Source organism: Melampsora larici-populina, assembly GCF_000204055.1.
Source record: "Melampsora larici-populina 98AG31 unplaced genomic scaffold MELLAscaffold_25, whole genome shotgun sequence".
NCBI classification, from domain to species: Eukaryota; Fungi; Basidiomycota; class Pucciniomycetes; order Pucciniales; family Melampsoraceae; genus Melampsora; species Melampsora laricis-populina.
The window spans coordinates 526,794-545,574 of record NW_006768789.1 but is presented as its reverse complement, the minus strand read 5'-3'; the positions used below and the strand labels follow the sequence as shown (position 1 = coordinate 545,574).

Sequence of the window (18,781 nt, the reverse complement as noted above, 5' to 3'; positions counted from 1 at the left end):
TCATACAAATATTTTCATTCGACTCTTTCAAACAAAAATCACCAGAGAGCTTCATCTTATCGTATCAGTTTATCATTCATACACCTCCTCAATCTGCTTTGTGCATTCATTTCTGAAGTCTACTCGGTTCTTCAAATCCCGAAAACCCCGATTGATAGAGGCTGAAATCATGAATGAGCGCGTTCTCGAATGGTACCCACCAAAAGCTTATCTATCATGTACAAAATTCAAGTATACCTGCTGAGCTGTTCACAGCCAGTCCCACACAGCTTGACACGTATTCCTATTTACAAAATCGCTGGAGTTGGACGTGAAAAACTCGAACAAGATTTTTAAGTTTTGCGGTTGGCCGTTTTATGTACCCGCGGTATAGTGTTGCGGGGTGTGGATACAAGATTCAAAGCAAATACGAGGAAGATTTCCTTTCAAGGAAGCGAAACGCGGTCGCGCCAGGCCCCGCCCGAGGGGCAACTTTGAGTACCATAATTGTAAAAACAAAAAGTACGTATGTACATTGATCGATAGTCAAACTTAATTTATCGATGATGATTGAAAACAAACTGATTGTAGCTATTGTAGCCTCAACCCCTGGAAGGAGTGATTTAACTCTATATTATCCCAGAAACCTTTGAAAAGTTTCAGGTCAAGATTCGGTCAACTGAGTGCTTCTTCATATTCGATGCGTCACTCAAAAGCTTATGATGATGATATCAAAGGGCACCTCCAAAGAACCGTTTTCTACCGCGACCAAGCTCGCCTCTCATAACACCTGATGATAACTGTGCTAGATGTATCTTTGCTCTATTGAGGCTTCTTGCAATTCATTCTGACAAGAAAAGTTCATTGCTATAAAAGGTTGCTGATTAAGAAATCAATCTATTTCCATGTATATTTCTAAATCCTGAAGAAGTAAACTCATTACAGACCTACCATCACCATACACATTCCCAAGAAAAAAATGGTTGATTTATACTGCGTAATTCAATGCAGTTCTAAAAGATCAGCAAAGACAGTTATTGATCAAGGGTGTGCATGTCTTCCTCCATCTGCCACTCCCGCAATGGCCGCTTTGGATGTCGGTCCAATATGTGGGGCCAAGTTTTTGCCCATATTTCCAAGGTGTCCTTTCTGTGATCCATTGTTGATTTTCAGTGATGATTGTTTGAAATAAAGAAACAGCGATCAATAGTGAGTGACGTACAGTTGTAAGGTGCTCATGGGCTTTGCGTAAGACGCGTTCGATACCATCTAGACCTGGAAGTTTTCAAGTATATTGGTCAGCTAGTTTGACGAGTAGTGAAGTCTAAGAGGTGGGTACAAACCTTTTTCAAGTTGAGGCAAAGGAGGGCCGAAAGAAAGTCTGACGACTATTGGAAAATTCGCAACACAGATCAATTAGTGAGATGATTGAGTAGACTGATTGGATCGAAATATGAAGAATGACATACAATGATGACAAGGCGAGCTAAAGAGATTTCTTCGATGAGCCGGATTAAGATCAAAGAAGATTCCAGGTACGACGATGACTTTTTGTTTGAGTAATTCTTCGAAGAAGACCAATCCACTGTTCAATGGTGGAGGAAGGTCTGATAAACTGTTACATGAGATAAAATGAGTTCAGAATCTCGGCTCGAAGGCTTGGTTATAGAATATTCGATCACTAACTCTAACCAGACTGATTCGAGATGCAACAATGTGTCAATCATATCTTCAAGCATTCGCTGAGGAGAGGTAGACAGAGGAAAACTAACTGTAAAAGGTCCATTTTGGTGGAACCTTAACCTTCAAGCCCATTTCTTCTAAACGGGCCAAAACTCGCTCCTTTTTCATCCTAAAATGCTTTTGCAATGCAACTTTGTCTTGTTCAACACGCTTCAAATCCAACATCGGTATAGCGGCCATCTGCATGATGTGACTCGCTCCTCCATCCAAGAAACTTCCACTTTGAGATAATGCAGATATCAAACATTTGGGACTACAGGGGACCAATGTTAGTATGATTGCTAGCAAATGGTTACTAGAGAATTCAGTAGCACTACAGAAAACTACGAACCCAACTACCCAACAGACCCGCCATCCTGGACATCGCCTTTCGATTCGATTCGAGGATTTTTTGTGACAATCGGGAGATAGATGGATGAGTATAGGGCGAGGAGTCAAAATTCAGGGCTGCTCTCAAAAGAACAACCTTACCAGTTCTTGGTCAAGCCATCGATGATGACCAGTGCATCTTTGTTGACGTCTATGGAAATGAAAGTGCGAGTAAGAGTCAACCTTCCCCTGAGATTTCACTACTAAAGCTGAATAATCAAGGTCATATTCACTCACTTTCGACATACTTAGCTCCGGACAAACTCTCTCCAAGAGTCCCATCAAGATTATACCAACTGTAGAATTCATCCAAAACAACTGTTTGCCCATTCCGACCAACTTCAACTAATTCCTTCAACTCATCGCCTTCAATCGCTTGCCCAGTAGGATTACGCGGGTTAGATGCAAAGATCACAGACAAGCCCATTTGGTTGATGTTTTCTCTGAGAGTATCTATATGAAGTTTGTAATTGTCCTCTGCTGAGAGTGCTGATGGGATGGGAACCAGGCGACGGAAGACGGAAAGCATTTGATCGTACGCCGTATATTCTGGTAGTTGATAACCGACATATACCTCTCCGACGACACTGGCTACTCTGGATCACAGGTACAAAGAGCAATTTTCACATTGCATCGCACGGTCAGCAGAAAGTCATACAAACTCCATGGAGTGTATGGATCAATTAGAATTTGAGTAGATATGTGAGGCGTAACTTACCTCGTCAAGCCAGCTCGACCTCCAGGGACGATACAAACGTTCTAAGTGGAGATGAGCAGCAGTCAGCCTTACAAGCTCTCAGAAAATTCTTTGAAAGTTATGACCCACCTCGAAAGTGTATTGCGATTCTTTGCCCATCCGATAAGTTTGGTTATAATAGTTAGCCACTGCAGCTCTGAGTGCCTTGACTCCAGTGGTCGGCGCATCTGATATAGTATGAAATTAGTCAATCAGACATTGACAGGACCTGAATCAATGTATAGTAAGAGACACTTACATTCGTGGACGTCAATTCCCATACTAGCAATATCAAAGGTCTCTGGCTTATGACTCGCACCAGGGATATCACCAACTTCGGGTGCACCTACGAAACACAACGCGAAGATGGATATCATGAAGGATGAACTACTGATGAACGCGTCAAAACACATCATCTGACTCACCTTGACCAAAGTTTGCCCAATCAGGATCTTCGTACGAGAATCCGTTGGCCATAGCGCGATCCATGACGAAAATGACGCCCGTGGAACCAGGAGAGGAGATTCCAGGCAGCCCTTCTTCATCACTTTCTTGACTTTCAACTTCAGATACAGGTTCCTCTTTCTTAGCTGTTGGGTTGTCATTCGAAACGACTTGTTCAGATTGCGGCTCGATCGGCTTCGAAGTCGTATTGGATGCTTTGGTCTTTTGCGACTTCTTCTTTTGAGAGCCAGATGACAATTTTGAATGACCTAATACTGATCGAAAGACTTGATGGGCTTCACATTCGTCTTCGTGACCTTTAGAACCAACGTTCAATTTCTTCTGTTCATGGTTAGGCGTTAAGAGGCCTTTGGCTTTAGCTCCAAGCTCCGTCCAATTTGTTGGGAATTGTTTCGGAATGTTGAGATGCATGTTGGATGTAGTATTGGAATAGATTCGTGAAAAAGCTTTGAAAGTGTGATCAGAAAATTTGAGTGACTTTAAAAGTTAAAGCCCCTTGCTGCGCCCGTGCCTAAAATGCCGTCACCGGTCAAAGCGGTTGTGGCAAAATGGATGATGTGGCTTGCACACACGATCTGTGAGTTTCCTCGCTAAAGCTCGCGGCTCACGCAAAGGGACTTAGTGTAAGTTGAGAGTTCTCCCAGGTTCTCCCTGATCATTCCGAGTCTCCAGAGATCACGAAGTCTAAAATGTGTATTACCACATGCATCGCTGCCTTGTGGTGCCGAAGGCGGTGCAGCAGGCTGCAGCAGCACAGTTCGAGTGCAAGAATCAAGAATAAGGCCCCGGTTCCCGAAGTTTTGAATGCACCGGAGTGGTGCTCAAATAGTTTCTCTACAACGGACCGGCCCCGGACTCAAAATTCCCTCCTTTGACCATCAAGCTGTGTCAAAAATTTGTTGACCTTATCAGATAGATAGCTTTTTTCTTCAACATATGAGCTTGCGTGACTGACACTGACAGAATGCTGATATGGCACAAATTCAAGCATGATACTGCAACAGAAATAGGTGTCAAGGCTGATTCAAAGCTATCTCAGATAAAATTTTCATTTGAATCTTCAAAAAAAGTGAGTGTTCAGTTGTTCAAATCATTCACAAATCCCTGTCAGAATCATTTTCAGATGGCCAAGATTAGTGCAGATTTGAGCCCAGCTGTCATTGTGCTAGACTGACCAGTTGGCGGATGTGATACTTTGATTTTGATACTTCTAAGTTCTGGCTTTCAAAAATCTATCCATGCCAGCCTGACATACCAATAAAAACGCAATTCAAATGTCTGCACCTATTGACTTGATTATTAGGTGTGTGCATGTGGCTTACCAGGTTTAACAAGTTTACCAAGTGCTCTGTCAAGTCTTTCAAAATCTTTGTGTGAATAGAACCAATGATTTCTTGGCTCTGGATGGATGTTTGAAAATTAGCTTAACTAAGCCCCTCGCGCGGCCGCGTCCGCGCCCTCGAAAGAGGGGCTTATGACTAAAACGGGTTTTTTGGCTGTGTGACTCCATGTTTTAAGTACCCTTATGTTGTTTTTCTCGTCTCTGCTCTTCCAATTTTCAACAATTTTTCAGACCTTTGAGTATGTTGTTCTTTGTCAAATTGTACATATTGTGATATACTTTTCATGAGCAACAGACATCCCTGCATGGCTTGAGAGCTGTGCTGAGGATGCCAAAAACAGGCCTTACGCCGTGTAGTAAATGCCCAAACACCACCTAATCCAGCTGGATTTGCCTCGAATAGATTGGAAAGCCGCATAATTACCAATCTTACATCACGATTTCAAAGCACTTCTGCTTCATCTAAACCAAAGTAAATGGTACTGTGTTATGTACAACTTGATGAGGAATAACATACTGGAAGGTCTGAAAAATTTAAGAAAATGGGAAGAGCAGAGACGAGAAAAACAACATAAGGGTACTTAAAACATGGAGTCACACAGCCAAAAAACCCGTTTTAGTCATAAGCCCCTCTTTCGAGGGCGCGGACGCGGCCGCGCGAGGGGCTTAGTTAAGCTAAGTTTGAAAATGTGTTACTTGGAATGAATAGCTCACAATCAAGAGAAATCCATTACAACTAAACATAAAGTATTGGTATCCTCAAAGGAAGGTGGTAGCAGAACCCAATCCTTCATGTGTCTCTTCATTTTTTTTAAAATCTTCTGACAAAGTTGAGCGCTCTGCACATGAAATCATCTGTGTTAGATATCAGGTCTCATTGAGTCAGTTGATACAACCCAAAGGAATTCTGCTGGATCCAATGCCATCAATGATCAATCACAATCACATGCTACTGTTTGATCTCTTAGCCAATCAGTGGTCCATTTTGCAGTATTTGCTACACCTGAATTTTGGAAGCTCTAATATGCTAATAATTTTGAACAGGAATTATGTTGATCATTGTGTTCATTGTGAGTTAAATGAGAATTGAAATATCAGCATTATCCAATTTGGTAATGATTTCTCAGTGAATCCCAAAGATGTACACAAAGATATAAGCAGGTGCTATTATGATTCTTGACAAATTTCCAAGTGTGATACTTTCTCTGTTCCAATTTCAACTTTATCATAAGACCAGGAAAAAACACCACTATCTTCAAGAACATAAAAAAGAATGTAATTAAGATACTATTAATTTTCAATAGATAATGAGATATCAGCTCTTTTTCAATGTTTGGATCTACACTCAGTGGTTTCAAGTCAAAAAACAGAACAATCCTTGTGTCCACATTGTCAGCAAGATGTGCACATGAATACCCATACAAAAAACCCTTTCAGAAATCCCTACTTGGATAGAATATGCTCTTTATTTTTTTAGTTCCAGATCACACGTCTTAGATAACAGATAGATCATCAATGAAGACTTCACTATTTGTATATTGAATAAAAATATGGAGGTGAATTTTTCTCATCAAAAAGTGTGTAACCTCAAAAGAAAAGAAAAAAAAGTCCATGAAGGGCGAATGGCATTCTTGCTCAAAAGTGATGTTTATATAATTTTTAGCTCTTCGGTACCGTCACGTCTCCCGTCACTTTTTACCCTCGGCGGGGCGTATGAATCTTGTAAGGTATGATCAAACGAAGTTACAAAGTGTCTGTTGGCTCCAAAGTCTATGATGTTGAACTTTGAGGAGATGAAAGTTGAAAAGAAGTCAAAAGAAGAAGTTGATCAAGATGAGATACATGACTGACCTCGCTGCTTATCGTATCGGAGCGTGCGACAAGCAGCAAGGCACTTGTTTCTTATTTCTCAAATTGGGTGTTTTGCTTGCATATAGCTTTTCTAAGCTTCAACACTTTTCATAGCAATTTTTCAACACAATGGAAAACTCCAATAAGTAAGCAATGTCACACAATATCTCCCGCCGTCAAATTGAATGGTGGATTATTGAATGTGAAATGGATTTTGAGAAGAGGGCGATCACGAAGGACATTGGGGAACTGGATGATTTGCCAGTTGACATGCTCTCCAGAGCATATTGGGACTTTGAGCTGAGGCCTATGTGCATTTCAACAAGATGACTTTGTTCAAGATATGATCATCTTGATTGGATACACAGATTGTTCCTCTTGAAGCAGAGAACGCTCATGAATTCTTGAAGTTCAAGAATGGATTTCGGAGTAAGTGAATGATGAACAGTTGTGAAGGTGAAGTGGGATTGAATGAGATTGTTTCGATGGTTATTTAGGGGATACAAATTGTAGTTGTGATTCGGTCGGATTTGATTCAATTTAATTTAGTTGAGTTGTGAAGAGTTGAATTTTGAAATTGACCGTGACCGGTTATAAAACTTGTTGACCAGCTTCGATTGATGGTTGCTTCTTTCTCTTTACATCTTTGATTTTGATGAAGAGTTCTTTACAAAATAAATAAATCAATTTTAGATTTAACTTTGAAATTTGATTAAAATGATATCAAGTTCTAGTTCTATTTTACCAGATAGTAAACCAATTCAACCAACAACAACAACAACAACAACAACAACACCATCTACTTCACATTTAAGATCACATTCACCACCTTCACTCATCATCACTGCTTCGACTCCTCAAATGGGTTCACCTACTTTACCTTCTCATCAATCTCAACCTTCAATTCATCAATCTCAAGCTCAATCTCAAGCTACGATCCCAAACATCTTGAACAATGAAAAACCTTCATCCAGATTACCACCTATCCTTAGGGCTCGAGCTGCTTCTCAGAGTCTCAGTCTTTCTAGACCTCCCTCTTTAATTCAACTTACCGAGGCAATGCGACTTAATCCGAATCGTTGGCAACAACTCAAACTAGATACTAATTCGATCAAATCCACTTCTTCTATCTCATCGGCTCCTCCTTTACCAGCTGATCAATCTCCTGATTCAGCTACTAGTATGGTGACGCCTACTACTTCAATCAGTTCTAGTCGTCCTAGACTTCAACTCTCGAGTCTTCAACGTTCGGCTCATCCTACTTCTCAAAACTCTAGTTTACCATTCTCAAATTATTCTATTAATCCTCAACAAACTCAACAAACCTCTGAATCTCAACCGACGCCTGATTCATCAAGTAATCTATCAGTTCAACCTTTATCACCTACTCTTCAAAGACGTGCATCGGCATCTGATATTACCATTGGTCTCAATCGAGCTCGATTACCATCTTTGGCAGCTATTCAGGAGCGGATGGCTCGTACAAAGACTGTTGAAATCAATACTTCAGCTTCTCCTCAGCCCCCTCCTTCTAACCCTAGTCCGATCGTCCCTCCGATCATCAAAGAAGAAGAAGTCAAGATCATTGAACCCACCCAAGAAGTCAAGAGTACCGAACCTATCAAAGAACAGCCGAAACCTACCCAGATCTTATCATCTATCCCACCTTCTCTACGTGCTGATATCTTACAATCAAATGCACTCGATCAACCTCTAGGCCCAAGCTTAGGTACACCTAATCCAGCACCCAGCGAAGCTGCCTCAGTGACAGTACCTAAACCTGTTCATCCTCTTCAACATAGTTGGACTTTATTCTTTGATTCGAAAGCTACATTAGCCTCTGCTAAAAAAGCACCCAACACTCCTAATACATCAAACACAGATGATTCGAATCATCCTACACCTACTTTAGGTGCAGGTGGTCAAGCTTATCATGATGCATTACAAACGATTGGTACATTTCAATCGGTTGAAGATTTCTGTAGGTTTTTTAATTGGACGATCAGACCTAGTCAAATGGAAATGCATTCGAGTGTTCAATTATTTAAAACTGGTATTAGACCGATGTGGGAAGATCCTGCGAATGCGAATGTGAGTTTTGAAAATTCTTTCATCACATTCAATTCTTAATGGCTACTGATGATTAATTATTTGTATGTGTTTGTGAATTTCAGGGTGGAAAATGGACATTGACAATGAAACAACCTAATCCACCACTCTTGGATCGAATTTGGACTTTTTTGGTATTAGGACTAGTGGGAGAAGAAGTAGATGTATTAGATGATGTGTGTGGTGCGATCGTAGCTACTAGACCAAGAGGAAACCGAGTTCAAATTTGGATGAGAGAGAAATCTAATATAGAAAGGGTGAATGGACTTGGGAAACGATTGATGAAAGTTTTGGAGATTAATGAAGAAAGTGGGGTTTCACTTGAATTCTCAGTCAGTATTTTTTTCTGCATATCCAAAAAATAAGAAATATGATCTTTTTTGTTTGTGGCTGATTTCATATATATATATACGTTACAGCCTCATAGTGGACATAATCATAGTGCATCCAAGTTTATCAGTATTCAAGGAAATGCTTCTCCTCAACAAAGACCTACACTAGGATCACCTCAATTATCGAATTATACACATTCACCAAGATCTACTAGTGGGGGAGGAGGAGTGAGTGGGATGTTATTTCAAAGATCACCATCATCAGGTAGTATGACCACCTCCAATGAGATGAGAAGGACCAACAGTCTAGAACAACAATCGAGTCCAAGAGTTCCAAGTCGACCACCATTGATGATGCATCATTCTCATCTGGCCGGTCCTACTCAACCTAATGGAATGGTTAGACCGGTCTTGAATCAATTGAACTCGGCTGATGTACCTATTCAAAATGGGATTTGGAGACCTTCTGGACCTCCACCTCCTTCATTGGCAGTCACACCACCTGGTTTACCTGGCAATCAAATGACTGGGGCTTTAGCTAATAAGGTATGTTTGAGAAGTTGAAACAAAAAATTATATCAAGTTATGAAGTTTTGGTATACATTTTCTAATCATGTTGTTTTTTTTAGATCGGAGGAGTTGGAAAATCAATGATGATGATGATGATGAATAATTCAAATAATGGAAATCCAACTTCACCCAAACCTAATACTAACACGAACACTAATACGAATACTAATACTAACACCAATATCAATACTGCTAGACCTCAAAGTGTGATGGCTACAATGAATACACCTTGAATGAGGTTTGAAAATTTTTGAAAGCGTTCTTTGCAATTGGGGGTTCATATTGGATGGTTGCATAGTTTAGATCAAGATTTAGTTTTGTGTTGATTTTTTGTTTCATAAATGAAATTTTGTATGACCCATTTTTTTCATCTCTGTTTCTTTTTTTCTTTAAAAAGACTCTAGTTATTTTTTTATAAAGAAAGATAAACAAGAGAAAGAAAATTACAAGGATTCTGATTTGAGAAAACTTGAGATCCCTCTGTGTGTGTTGGTTTTGTATTATTTATTTTATCTTATCTTATAAAGAATTACATATTATGATTTTTTTTTCTCTGTTTTGATGCATAGTTTTTTTTCACTTGTTTTTTTTCATTTAATGTATATATTTTTATGATTATTTTTTTTGGTTTTTTCTTTTCTCTTTTTTTTTGAAAAAATGAATAAATGGGTTTGGTTGTATTATCTTTTTTTATCATGAAACCTTTTTTTTTCTTTTTTTTGGTGTTGAGAGTTGGGGGGTGAGTTTGGTGATTTGAGATCATATGGTAAAGACAAAGTTCATCAAGAAAAGAAAATGTATCTTTTGGATGCTTATTTTGATTTTTTTTTTGATTAATTGGCATGGTTTTAGAACTTGAGGTTTGTGGAAATTTCAATCAGGATCTTCAACTCAATCTCTCTGGGCGTGTTCACTTAAGCAATTTCTGACCAGAAATCACATTCTGTAAATTTTTTAATGCAAAAATGAAACATGCACCACCAAATAGACACTTTAAATTGTGAAAAATGTGATTTATCATCAGAAATTGCTTAAGGGCGCGTTCACTTAGAGCGCGTTCACTTAGCGCGGTTTTGTAGAAATTGATTTTTAAGGCACCACTTTCGTACATGTACGAAAGTCTTTTTGTAATAAAACGACTTAATTTCACTTTTCGAAATTTTGAGATCAAAAAGCTTGTGAAAAGCGTTTGATCTTGCCAAAACTCAGGCACAGCATGATCAAAAAGGGCTTGATCTGGGTCTCTCAAGTGAAGCACCTTCATCAACCCAAATTCAATGAATCTCTTTCAGTTATTATGAGTTAATTCATTCCAATCATATGATAAATAATTCCAACACCGATATTCTGACCAAGCTATATACACTGAACAATCCCAATAACATAAAATAAAACAAAAACGAAAGTTTGAGTAAGATACAAAAAAAGGAAAAGCAGAAAGGTCACATTGTACACATCAGATTCAGATATAAATCTTGATTGATCTTGATTGATACCATGTCATTTTTGATAGTGATAGTCAATTCAATAAGAGGTTTGAATGAGATTCATGTATTGTTAAGAGATTGGTGAAACAATAGGTCGATCAATCAAAAGAAGCAGAAAACCAAATCAAGTATCTTCCATCAAAGCTATTCTGAAGAATGAAAGAAACTTTAGAGTTGTGATCCAACTTTTCCATCCTCCGGACTTGATCATTGATAAAAAATCTTGAGATAAAGGATGGAAGACTGATCGTATAAATAGATTGAAATGATTGACAAAGTTGAAGATATCTATGATCAATTTGTGATGTAGACATGGTTGATTGGTAGCTTCTTCACCACTACTGTTGTGTTGATTACTGGTGGACATGTTTGAGGTGATCGAAGACATGCGAAGTGTACGAGAAGCTATTGATGAGGTGAGTGAGCGAGTGATCAAATGGGAAATGATGGAGTCTATCGGTTGTGGTTTTGTGTAGTTCAGGATGGTCTTGATGGAGTTTGATGGGTTTTGTATGGTGGAGTGAGGGGCCGAGGACTTGTCCAAAATCATTGAGAGGACAGAAAGAGAATAGAAATCAAAAAAAAATCGCTATTATCAAATTGTAGAAATCGACTTAAAAATCGATTTTTTTAAGCATCCTACGATTTCTAGAATGCTTGTAATTAAGACAACGAACGCATTCTGTAGAACGCGATTTCTGAACTCCACAAAAAGCGATTTCTGCTCAGAAATCGCTTAAGTGAACGTGCTCTTAAGGAATTTCTGAACAGAAATCACATTCTGTAAAATTTTTAATGCAAAAATGAAACATACACCACCAAATAGACACTTTGAATTTTGCAGAATGTGATTTCTCACCAGAAATTGCTTAAGTGAACGCGCCCTTTGAGTCAGAAAAGGATACTTTAATGGTGATGATTGTATGAAATATTTGATTTGAAGGTATTGAAAGGTGTTTAAGTTCTTTGAATCAAAAATATTCACTCTCATGCCTATAGAGAAGTCTAAGAAGTCTACCAAGATGGTAAACTACAACACATTAAACAAGTTGAAAGGAGATTTCCATACAGCTCGTCACTTACTAAGAAAGCTGCCTTGGATCAAAGAAATTGGGGGTGTACTTGGTTGACAAGATAGTCTTGGGCATGATTTCTGAGGTGTTGCCAAGGCTTTTTTTGGGACCAAGGGAAGGGTTTAGATGATTTCTTTGGTAATTGTCACAGTGGGTTGATGTGAGATCTTTATGCCTTTTTAGATGCAGCAATCAAAACAAACTGATCTCTGTCTAACATAGAGAAACATTGATATGTTGCTATCTCCATAAACCAATGGATAGGTCTCCTAAGGTCTCTTGACATTGGTTACTATCTATGTCCTATGAGACAGATGTAGTGGTAATCTAGTAGTTTTTATTGCTTTTAGAGTATTACAATTGATATAGTTCTGAAATGAAAGTTATAAGAATGAGGTTGAAAAAATAAGATGATAGAGATGATAGAGATGATTAAGACCAAGATAGATGGATAGAGAAGCAAGAAATAAATCTCCAGATATAATAATGATCAAACAAGAGTAGATGAAATGTAGAAATAAAGGAATGAAATATTCCTCAACTGGACTCATTCAATACCGCAACCGCTCCGCTCGAAAAAGCGTGTGCGGAGCGATTTTGGGGTGCGCACATCGCTCCGCTATATTGAGCGGAGCCTGCGCACCGCACCCCAGAGTCAAAAATCCCTGAGCGCAGCAAACCGCTACGCTCAGGGCCCCGGGTCGGGTTGCTCCGCTCATGAGCGCAGCAAAACCCTGCACCCAGGGGTACAGGGTTGGTGGTTGTACTCCTTCGAGAGTCTTCCCATCTCATCCATATCGATACCACCCAACGCCTCCCCTTGCTTCAAGTTCCATGGACGAGCCCCTTCTGACGGTCAAATACATCACCTGTACAATCTTTCCGCGATGGCCAGCTTGTGGTTTGTACATCAGAAGGATTCGGGACTGCTTTTATAGGTAAGCCTTTTTTTCTCTTTGATCTCTTCTCAGAAGTATCAAAGTATTATAAATAAGATATCAATACTAATTTTTACCATCTAAACGAAACTATGGCTCCTTCAACATCCCAAAGCTCCAGTCGAAGTACCCTCCAGGTACCAGGTCAGTCGTCTGGTCGCAGCCTTCGACCACCCAGCCCAGTTCGCACCCAGACTGGATTCGTTCCAACTCCCAGCGACTCGCGGAAATCTCTCAGTGTCACACCCATAGGCTCATCGGCATCTGAAGACGGGTCACCTGGCCCTCTTTCACATCGTCCTGCATCACCTCGACCACCGCGTTCAACCAAACAGAAGGCGGCTCCAAAGGCTAAGGCCAAGCCCTCCTCCCAAGGAAAAGTAAGTCGAACACACATCCTTTTCATATCTTCATACATAGGCTGACAATTGATTGAATCTAAATTTCTAGACTTGTTCATCCAGCAGTAAACGTGCCCGTTCGCCATCGGGGAGTCCAGCACGAACCCCCTCCAAATCATCAAAGAAATCCCGGACCAATGTAAGTTTTCCAACTCTATATCTTATATCCTCATCTCGGCTTTTTCCTCGCTCTTGCCAACATTTTCTCTACTGTTCTTCACCTCACTTAGGTCTATGAGGTGCCCGACGATGACATGGACTTATCTCAAGGGTCGGACATCGAGTTTGTTGGATCAACCGGTGAAGTTGGCTATAACCAGGGTCGATCTCTTGCTGTGAAGGATCTTCTCACCTACTTTTATCCCCCTAAGGTGCGTATCTCATTTTCTTACTCTTCTTTTTTTGTATGTTTTACAGAGATACTAACACCACCTTGTCTTCCAGGGTTTGAAATACCAGTGTCGATGGTGCTACAACACGTATTCAAAAGGGCAAACTTCGTATTACGGTCTATGGGGTCATCGCAATGGAAAAGAAAATCGGCCAGTATGCACCAAGCGTCACAAAGCAATAGCCGCTGGAGTAGTTCTTCCCCCTACCTATGAGGAACAGCTCGAGTCTGAAAGCAAACTCAAGAAGACGACCTTGACTGCTTACGTCACCGGACCCAAATTTTCTCCCGACCTTTTAAACATGATCCTGGTGATCTGGCTCGTTCGACATGCTCTACCATGGGCTCGATTTGAAGATCCATCGCTGCGTGCAGCGTTTTATACCGTCAACCGTGGTGCAATCGTTCGTTCAAGAACATGGGCTGCTCAACAATCAGTCATATTGTTTTCTGGCCTGCACAGCCAGGCAATCAACACAGTCAAAGTATGTATTCACTTCAACTTTTCTTTCTCTTCATTTCCTTTGTCTTGCATCTCACATTTTATTTCAAGTTTTGTTATACTGATATTCATATGACGATCTTTGTAGGAAAACAAAGGTAAGTTTTCTTTGATACATGATGTTTGGACCACGAAAGGCAACCGGTATGCCTTTATCGGAGCAAGTGCAAACTACATCGACGATGATTGGAACTACCGATCAACGCATCTCACTCTGAAGATGGTTGCCTGGCGACATTTTGGCGCTCTCCTTGCAAGACCCATTGGTAAATTTTTGATTCGTCATGGACTTCACAAAAAGATAAGTATCATTTGTTTTGTTTCGCACTTTGTTTCTCTCTGTCCCTTTTTTCGAAGCTAATCAAGATCTTTCGATTATTACATGGTATCTCAGACCACCGACAGTGGTGGTAACAATCGACCTATGACTGCCGAGATCGAATCTATGTTTGCATCAGCTGCAGACCCGGTTACCTGGGATGGATCAGCCAATCATGTCAGGTGCTATGCCCATAAACTCAACCTGGTGGTCGGGCATGGGCTTAAATCACTGGGTCAAAAGGTCAGTAGTGCAAAGCCGACCATTCCACAAGGTGTCGCCCTTCCAGTACCAACTTTCGAGGTCAACGACGGCGACGATGCGGTTGTAATGGATGACTCTGTCTCAGAAGACGAAGACGAGGTTTATTTTCCCGACAAGCCCGACGGAGTTGACGACGAGGATACCAATGAAGAACAGGGGGATAAATCTGAGAAGGAGAAGGAAAAGGAGGACGTGGTGGCACTTGCTCTTTCAAAGGTCAGTACATCTCTTTTGTTAATTTGATTTAATGGCCAACAGCTGATGACATTATCCTTCCTTCTACCGACTGTAGGTGGATACAGTAAGTGGACAAATTGCCAGTAGCGCAGCCAGGAGAAACGATTTTAAGGTCCGTGCAGCTTGAATGAGTTACAAGGGACGCATGTTGAAACGCCCTTGTAAGACTCGGTGGAACAGCCACTACGAAAGCCGCAAGGTAGCTTGCGAGGCCCAGGAGGTTGGTGTTTTTACCATTGGATTTGTTGGCATCCCTGACTGACTGACTGCTTCTTCTCAGGTGATTAACTCAATGCTTTCAGCCGATCGGAAGGCTGCTTTTTTCAAGGGGGTGACTATATCACCTGTAGAATGGCACGCTGTTGAGCTTGTCAACAAGGTTTTAAAGGTAACTCATCTCTCATTTCCTTTGTATTTGTTGACTTCGAACTCATCAACAATTCGCTCCAGGTTTTTGTCGAAGCAACATCTCGAGTCGAAGGCAATGGACTCACTGGTTGCATTGTATTGGCCGAATACAAACGTGTGATCACAGAACTCAAAGCTCATCAAGCAGAGGCTTCCGAATTCCCAAGCATTGGCAAGGCGATTGACGAGATGATTACGTGGCTCGTCAAGTACCAGGAGGAGGCTCTTGAATCAGAGGCTCTTCTTCTTGCCACCATCCTCAACCCTTGTTATTGTGGCAAGTTCTTCGAGATTCACTACCCTGATTACAACAAGTCTGCACAAACCGCAATTCAAATTGCTTTCGACAGTCTCGTGCTAGAAAATCAGTTGCAAGATCCATCCCCACAACCTGAAGAGAACAATGATCCTCCTGAAGAGCCCAATGCTTTTGATGTCTTTGCCAACTCCAACGTTGCTACGGAGAAATCGGCCGCTTCGGAGCTTGAGGATTACTTGCAAGGGAAATACAAAATCGACCAGGATCAATCACCTCTTAGTTGGTGGAAGGTATGTTTTTTTTCTTATCTACATATTATGTGAATTGGAAAATTCATTAATAACTTTCATTCACAGGAACACGAGCACCATTTCCCAATCCTTGCACAATTAGCTCGTGATTACCTGTCAGTCTCTGCGACCTCATGTGCGTGTGAGCGAACGTTCTCCGCAGCGGCCGACATCTGCACTCCTTTACGTGGAGCCATGCATCCGAAGACAATGGAGCGACTTGTTGGCTGTCAAGCCTGGTTGAAGGAAGGTATTGTCCCAGATGGGGACTTTGAAGAAGCTGCGAAGGCCCTTCAATATTATATTGATAGTGTTTCAAAAAAGAAGACTGTTTCAAAAAAGAAGTCTTAAGCTTAAGTTGTCCAATTTGTTTTCCTATTTTTCTTTTCATTTTTCATATTATTGTCTTATCTGTTTCATTTTTTATGAAAATGGATTGATTTTGGTGCCATGAGCGCCGCTTTTGTGCAATGTGCGCCGCTCATGAGCGATTTTGTGCGTAGCTCAGCCCATGAGCGTGTGCGTAGTGGTTTTACCACTACGCACGCGGCGGTGAGATTTTTTTTCAAAATGAGCGATCTTGTGCGGCGCGACATTGATCGCAGTACTGCGCTGCGCTCCGCAAACAGGTCGAAAACCTGTGCGGAGCGTAGCGATTGCGGTGTTGACTCATTCCTTTGATGATCATCTGCAAAACCATTAAAACATTTGGACCTGTTATTGTTTCAAAACACAAAACATTTTTGATTGAAATGAATCTGCGATGTGTCTTGTTTACAGCTTGGTGATGTTAGTCATCTAAATATCTCCAGACCATGAAAGAATCATAAGGTAAAGGTAGTTGTATCTTATTGCGGCAAAGAGGACAACAAATGTCTTTGCCAGATAAGTGTTCTATTACCATTGGCTTCAATAGAAATCAAAACAAAATCACATGGGAAAGATAATCATTAGGGATTGATGTAGAATTGGAAATGTTGTTAATCTTGGACTTACCATGAAACAACTGGCATGATATTGATGGTGTCCTTGACAATTCAATTTAACTACACCATCTCCCAGAAAAAATGTTTCCCTACATATTGCACAGACATCATCTTCTTGTAGATTGTTGATCACAGGAGAAAATCTTTTTTTGAATATGAATCTTTGTTCATTCTCTGAATGTAATCCCAGAGGTTTTATATCAGATTGCAAGTCTTCAATGTTGGGTGTTTGGAAGGTTTTTAAAGGAATTCTCACTTATGACATCTACTCACCTTTCCATATTAATTGAGTGTCCAGATATTGTGATGCGCCATCAGTATATGAAGAGATTCTGTATAAAGATTGTAGAATGAAAGTTTTTTTCAAATGATAATCATAAATCTCCCTCATATTATTTACATTCTCTTGAACTTTGAAGGCATGAATAACTTTCTCAAAGTTTTTCAAACTGACTTTTGATAAATTGGTGAATGATGAGAAATGATGTCCAATAAGAGGGTATGAATCAAGGTTTCCATTAAGTAAGAATCTTTCCATATAGATCTGGAACTCTTCCTTGGAATATTGATCTTGGAAATGCTTATGTCTCAATAGAACAGGTTGTAAGATTTCTTGGATCTCTGGGTGATAGGTTTTTAAATGTTTTATTATCCAACAAGTAGCTGATACTTCTCTTTTGGGTGTGTCAATGTTTGTTGCATGTTCCAAACAGCTCCTGAGAAACTCCAATGAATTCCTTTCTTTCATTGGTTTGTCTTCTTGAAGAAGCTTGTCATGTAGCTCAAGAAATACTTTGGTGTAGCCAGATAGACTTGAGTTCTCTTGATTGATCCAACCTTGTAATTTGGCAAGCAGTTTTACCCTGGCAATTGCCTCTGCTATGGCTGTTTGGAATCAATTTTAGTGAGAAATAAGGAGTATAATCTGAGAAAAACTTTCTCACTTCTGTTCTCATCTTCAGATAGATGATCCCCTTTCCAAACCTTCTTGGCCATTTGTACCAAATCAAGTCCTATTTGTAAATGATCAATTCCAAATCGCAATTGTCAAGATTTACTGAATTATGAAGATGAATAATTGACTTACTCTGAGTGTAAAGAAGCTCTAATACTCCCCAACAAATAGGTCCCTCTTTTATATCTTCCCTAAGTGTTGGTAGCTCTCCAATAGGAAGCTGATCTCTTAATATGTTCAACAAACCTAGTAACCACAAGTGTTCTTTCATACTTGATCCTGGTTGTTGTAATAACCTTAGTGCTAATTGAAGTGCCTTGTCATATGTACCATCTTTCAAAAGAGTCATTAAATTCACATTTGATTGCAAGAAGGGTGGATGGATTGAATTACTGGTAAGTCCTACCATCATCTGAATCATGATTTGGATTCCAATATGATCCAGTTCATGGAGAACCTGTGGATTGAGATTTTGATAACTTTCAAGCTTGCTAAGATCTGGTGGAAAGAAAAACTTCCTGAAAAGAACTTTGGGATTTGACCAAGATGATCTCTTGTCTGTGTAAATCTCATGATTTGATCTACTTAATCCATTTGAACTTTCTTGGTTTTCTTTTGAGTTCAGTAAGGTGAAAAAAATTAAACCTTCATGGCTTTGTTCTTGAGAGTTTTCTATTATTGGTGGTAGTGTTTTCATATATTCTGGTCTATATTGAAACATACTTTCTACTTCAAAGAAGAGAAAAATAAAGAACACAAGACAATACATTCTATA

At 40.0% G+C, this 18,781-nt stretch overlaps 3 protein-coding genes across 3 annotated transcripts; 1 reads left to right on the top strand and 2 right to left on the bottom strand.

Annotated features, from left to right (window-relative positions):
• Window positions 1–822: 822 nt before the first annotated feature.
• On the bottom strand, window positions 823–3,749 carry MELLADRAFT_48881 (uncharacterized protein; the record flags this gene model as incomplete). Its single annotated transcript, XM_007411421.1, has 13 exons — window positions 823–1,128; window positions 1,202–1,254; window positions 1,323–1,367; window positions 1,449–1,594; window positions 1,666–1,675; window positions 1,752–1,975; window positions 2,054–2,089; window positions 2,194–2,242; window positions 2,329–2,687; window positions 2,810–2,850; window positions 2,918–3,015; window positions 3,087–3,173; window positions 3,253–3,749. The coding sequence occupies 13 exons, from the start codon at window positions 3,701–3,703 to the stop codon at window positions 1,021–1,023; spliced, it is 1,707 nt and encodes a 568-aa protein (XP_007411483.1).
• Window positions 3,750–7,092: 3,343 nt separating this feature from the next.
• On the top strand, window positions 7,093–10,211 carry MELLADRAFT_78155 (uncharacterized protein; the record flags this gene model as incomplete). Its single annotated transcript, XM_007411544.1, has 4 exons — window positions 7,093–8,576; window positions 8,660–8,926; window positions 9,014–9,472; window positions 9,556–10,211. The coding sequence occupies 4 exons, from the start codon at window positions 7,203–7,205 to the stop codon at window positions 9,727–9,729; spliced, it is 2,274 nt and encodes a 757-aa protein (XP_007411606.1).
• Window positions 10,212–16,855: 6,644 nt separating this feature from the next.
• On the bottom strand, window positions 16,856–18,727 carry MELLADRAFT_107789 (uncharacterized protein; the record flags this gene model as incomplete). Its single annotated transcript, XM_007411420.1, has 5 exons — window positions 16,856–16,972; window positions 17,062–17,225; window positions 17,325–17,936; window positions 17,996–18,064; window positions 18,139–18,727. 5 exons carry the CDS (start codon window positions 18,725–18,727, stop codon window positions 16,856–16,858), a joined length of 1,551 nt encoding a protein of 516 aa, XP_007411482.1.
• Between the last annotated feature and the right edge of the window lie 54 nt (window positions 18,728–18,781).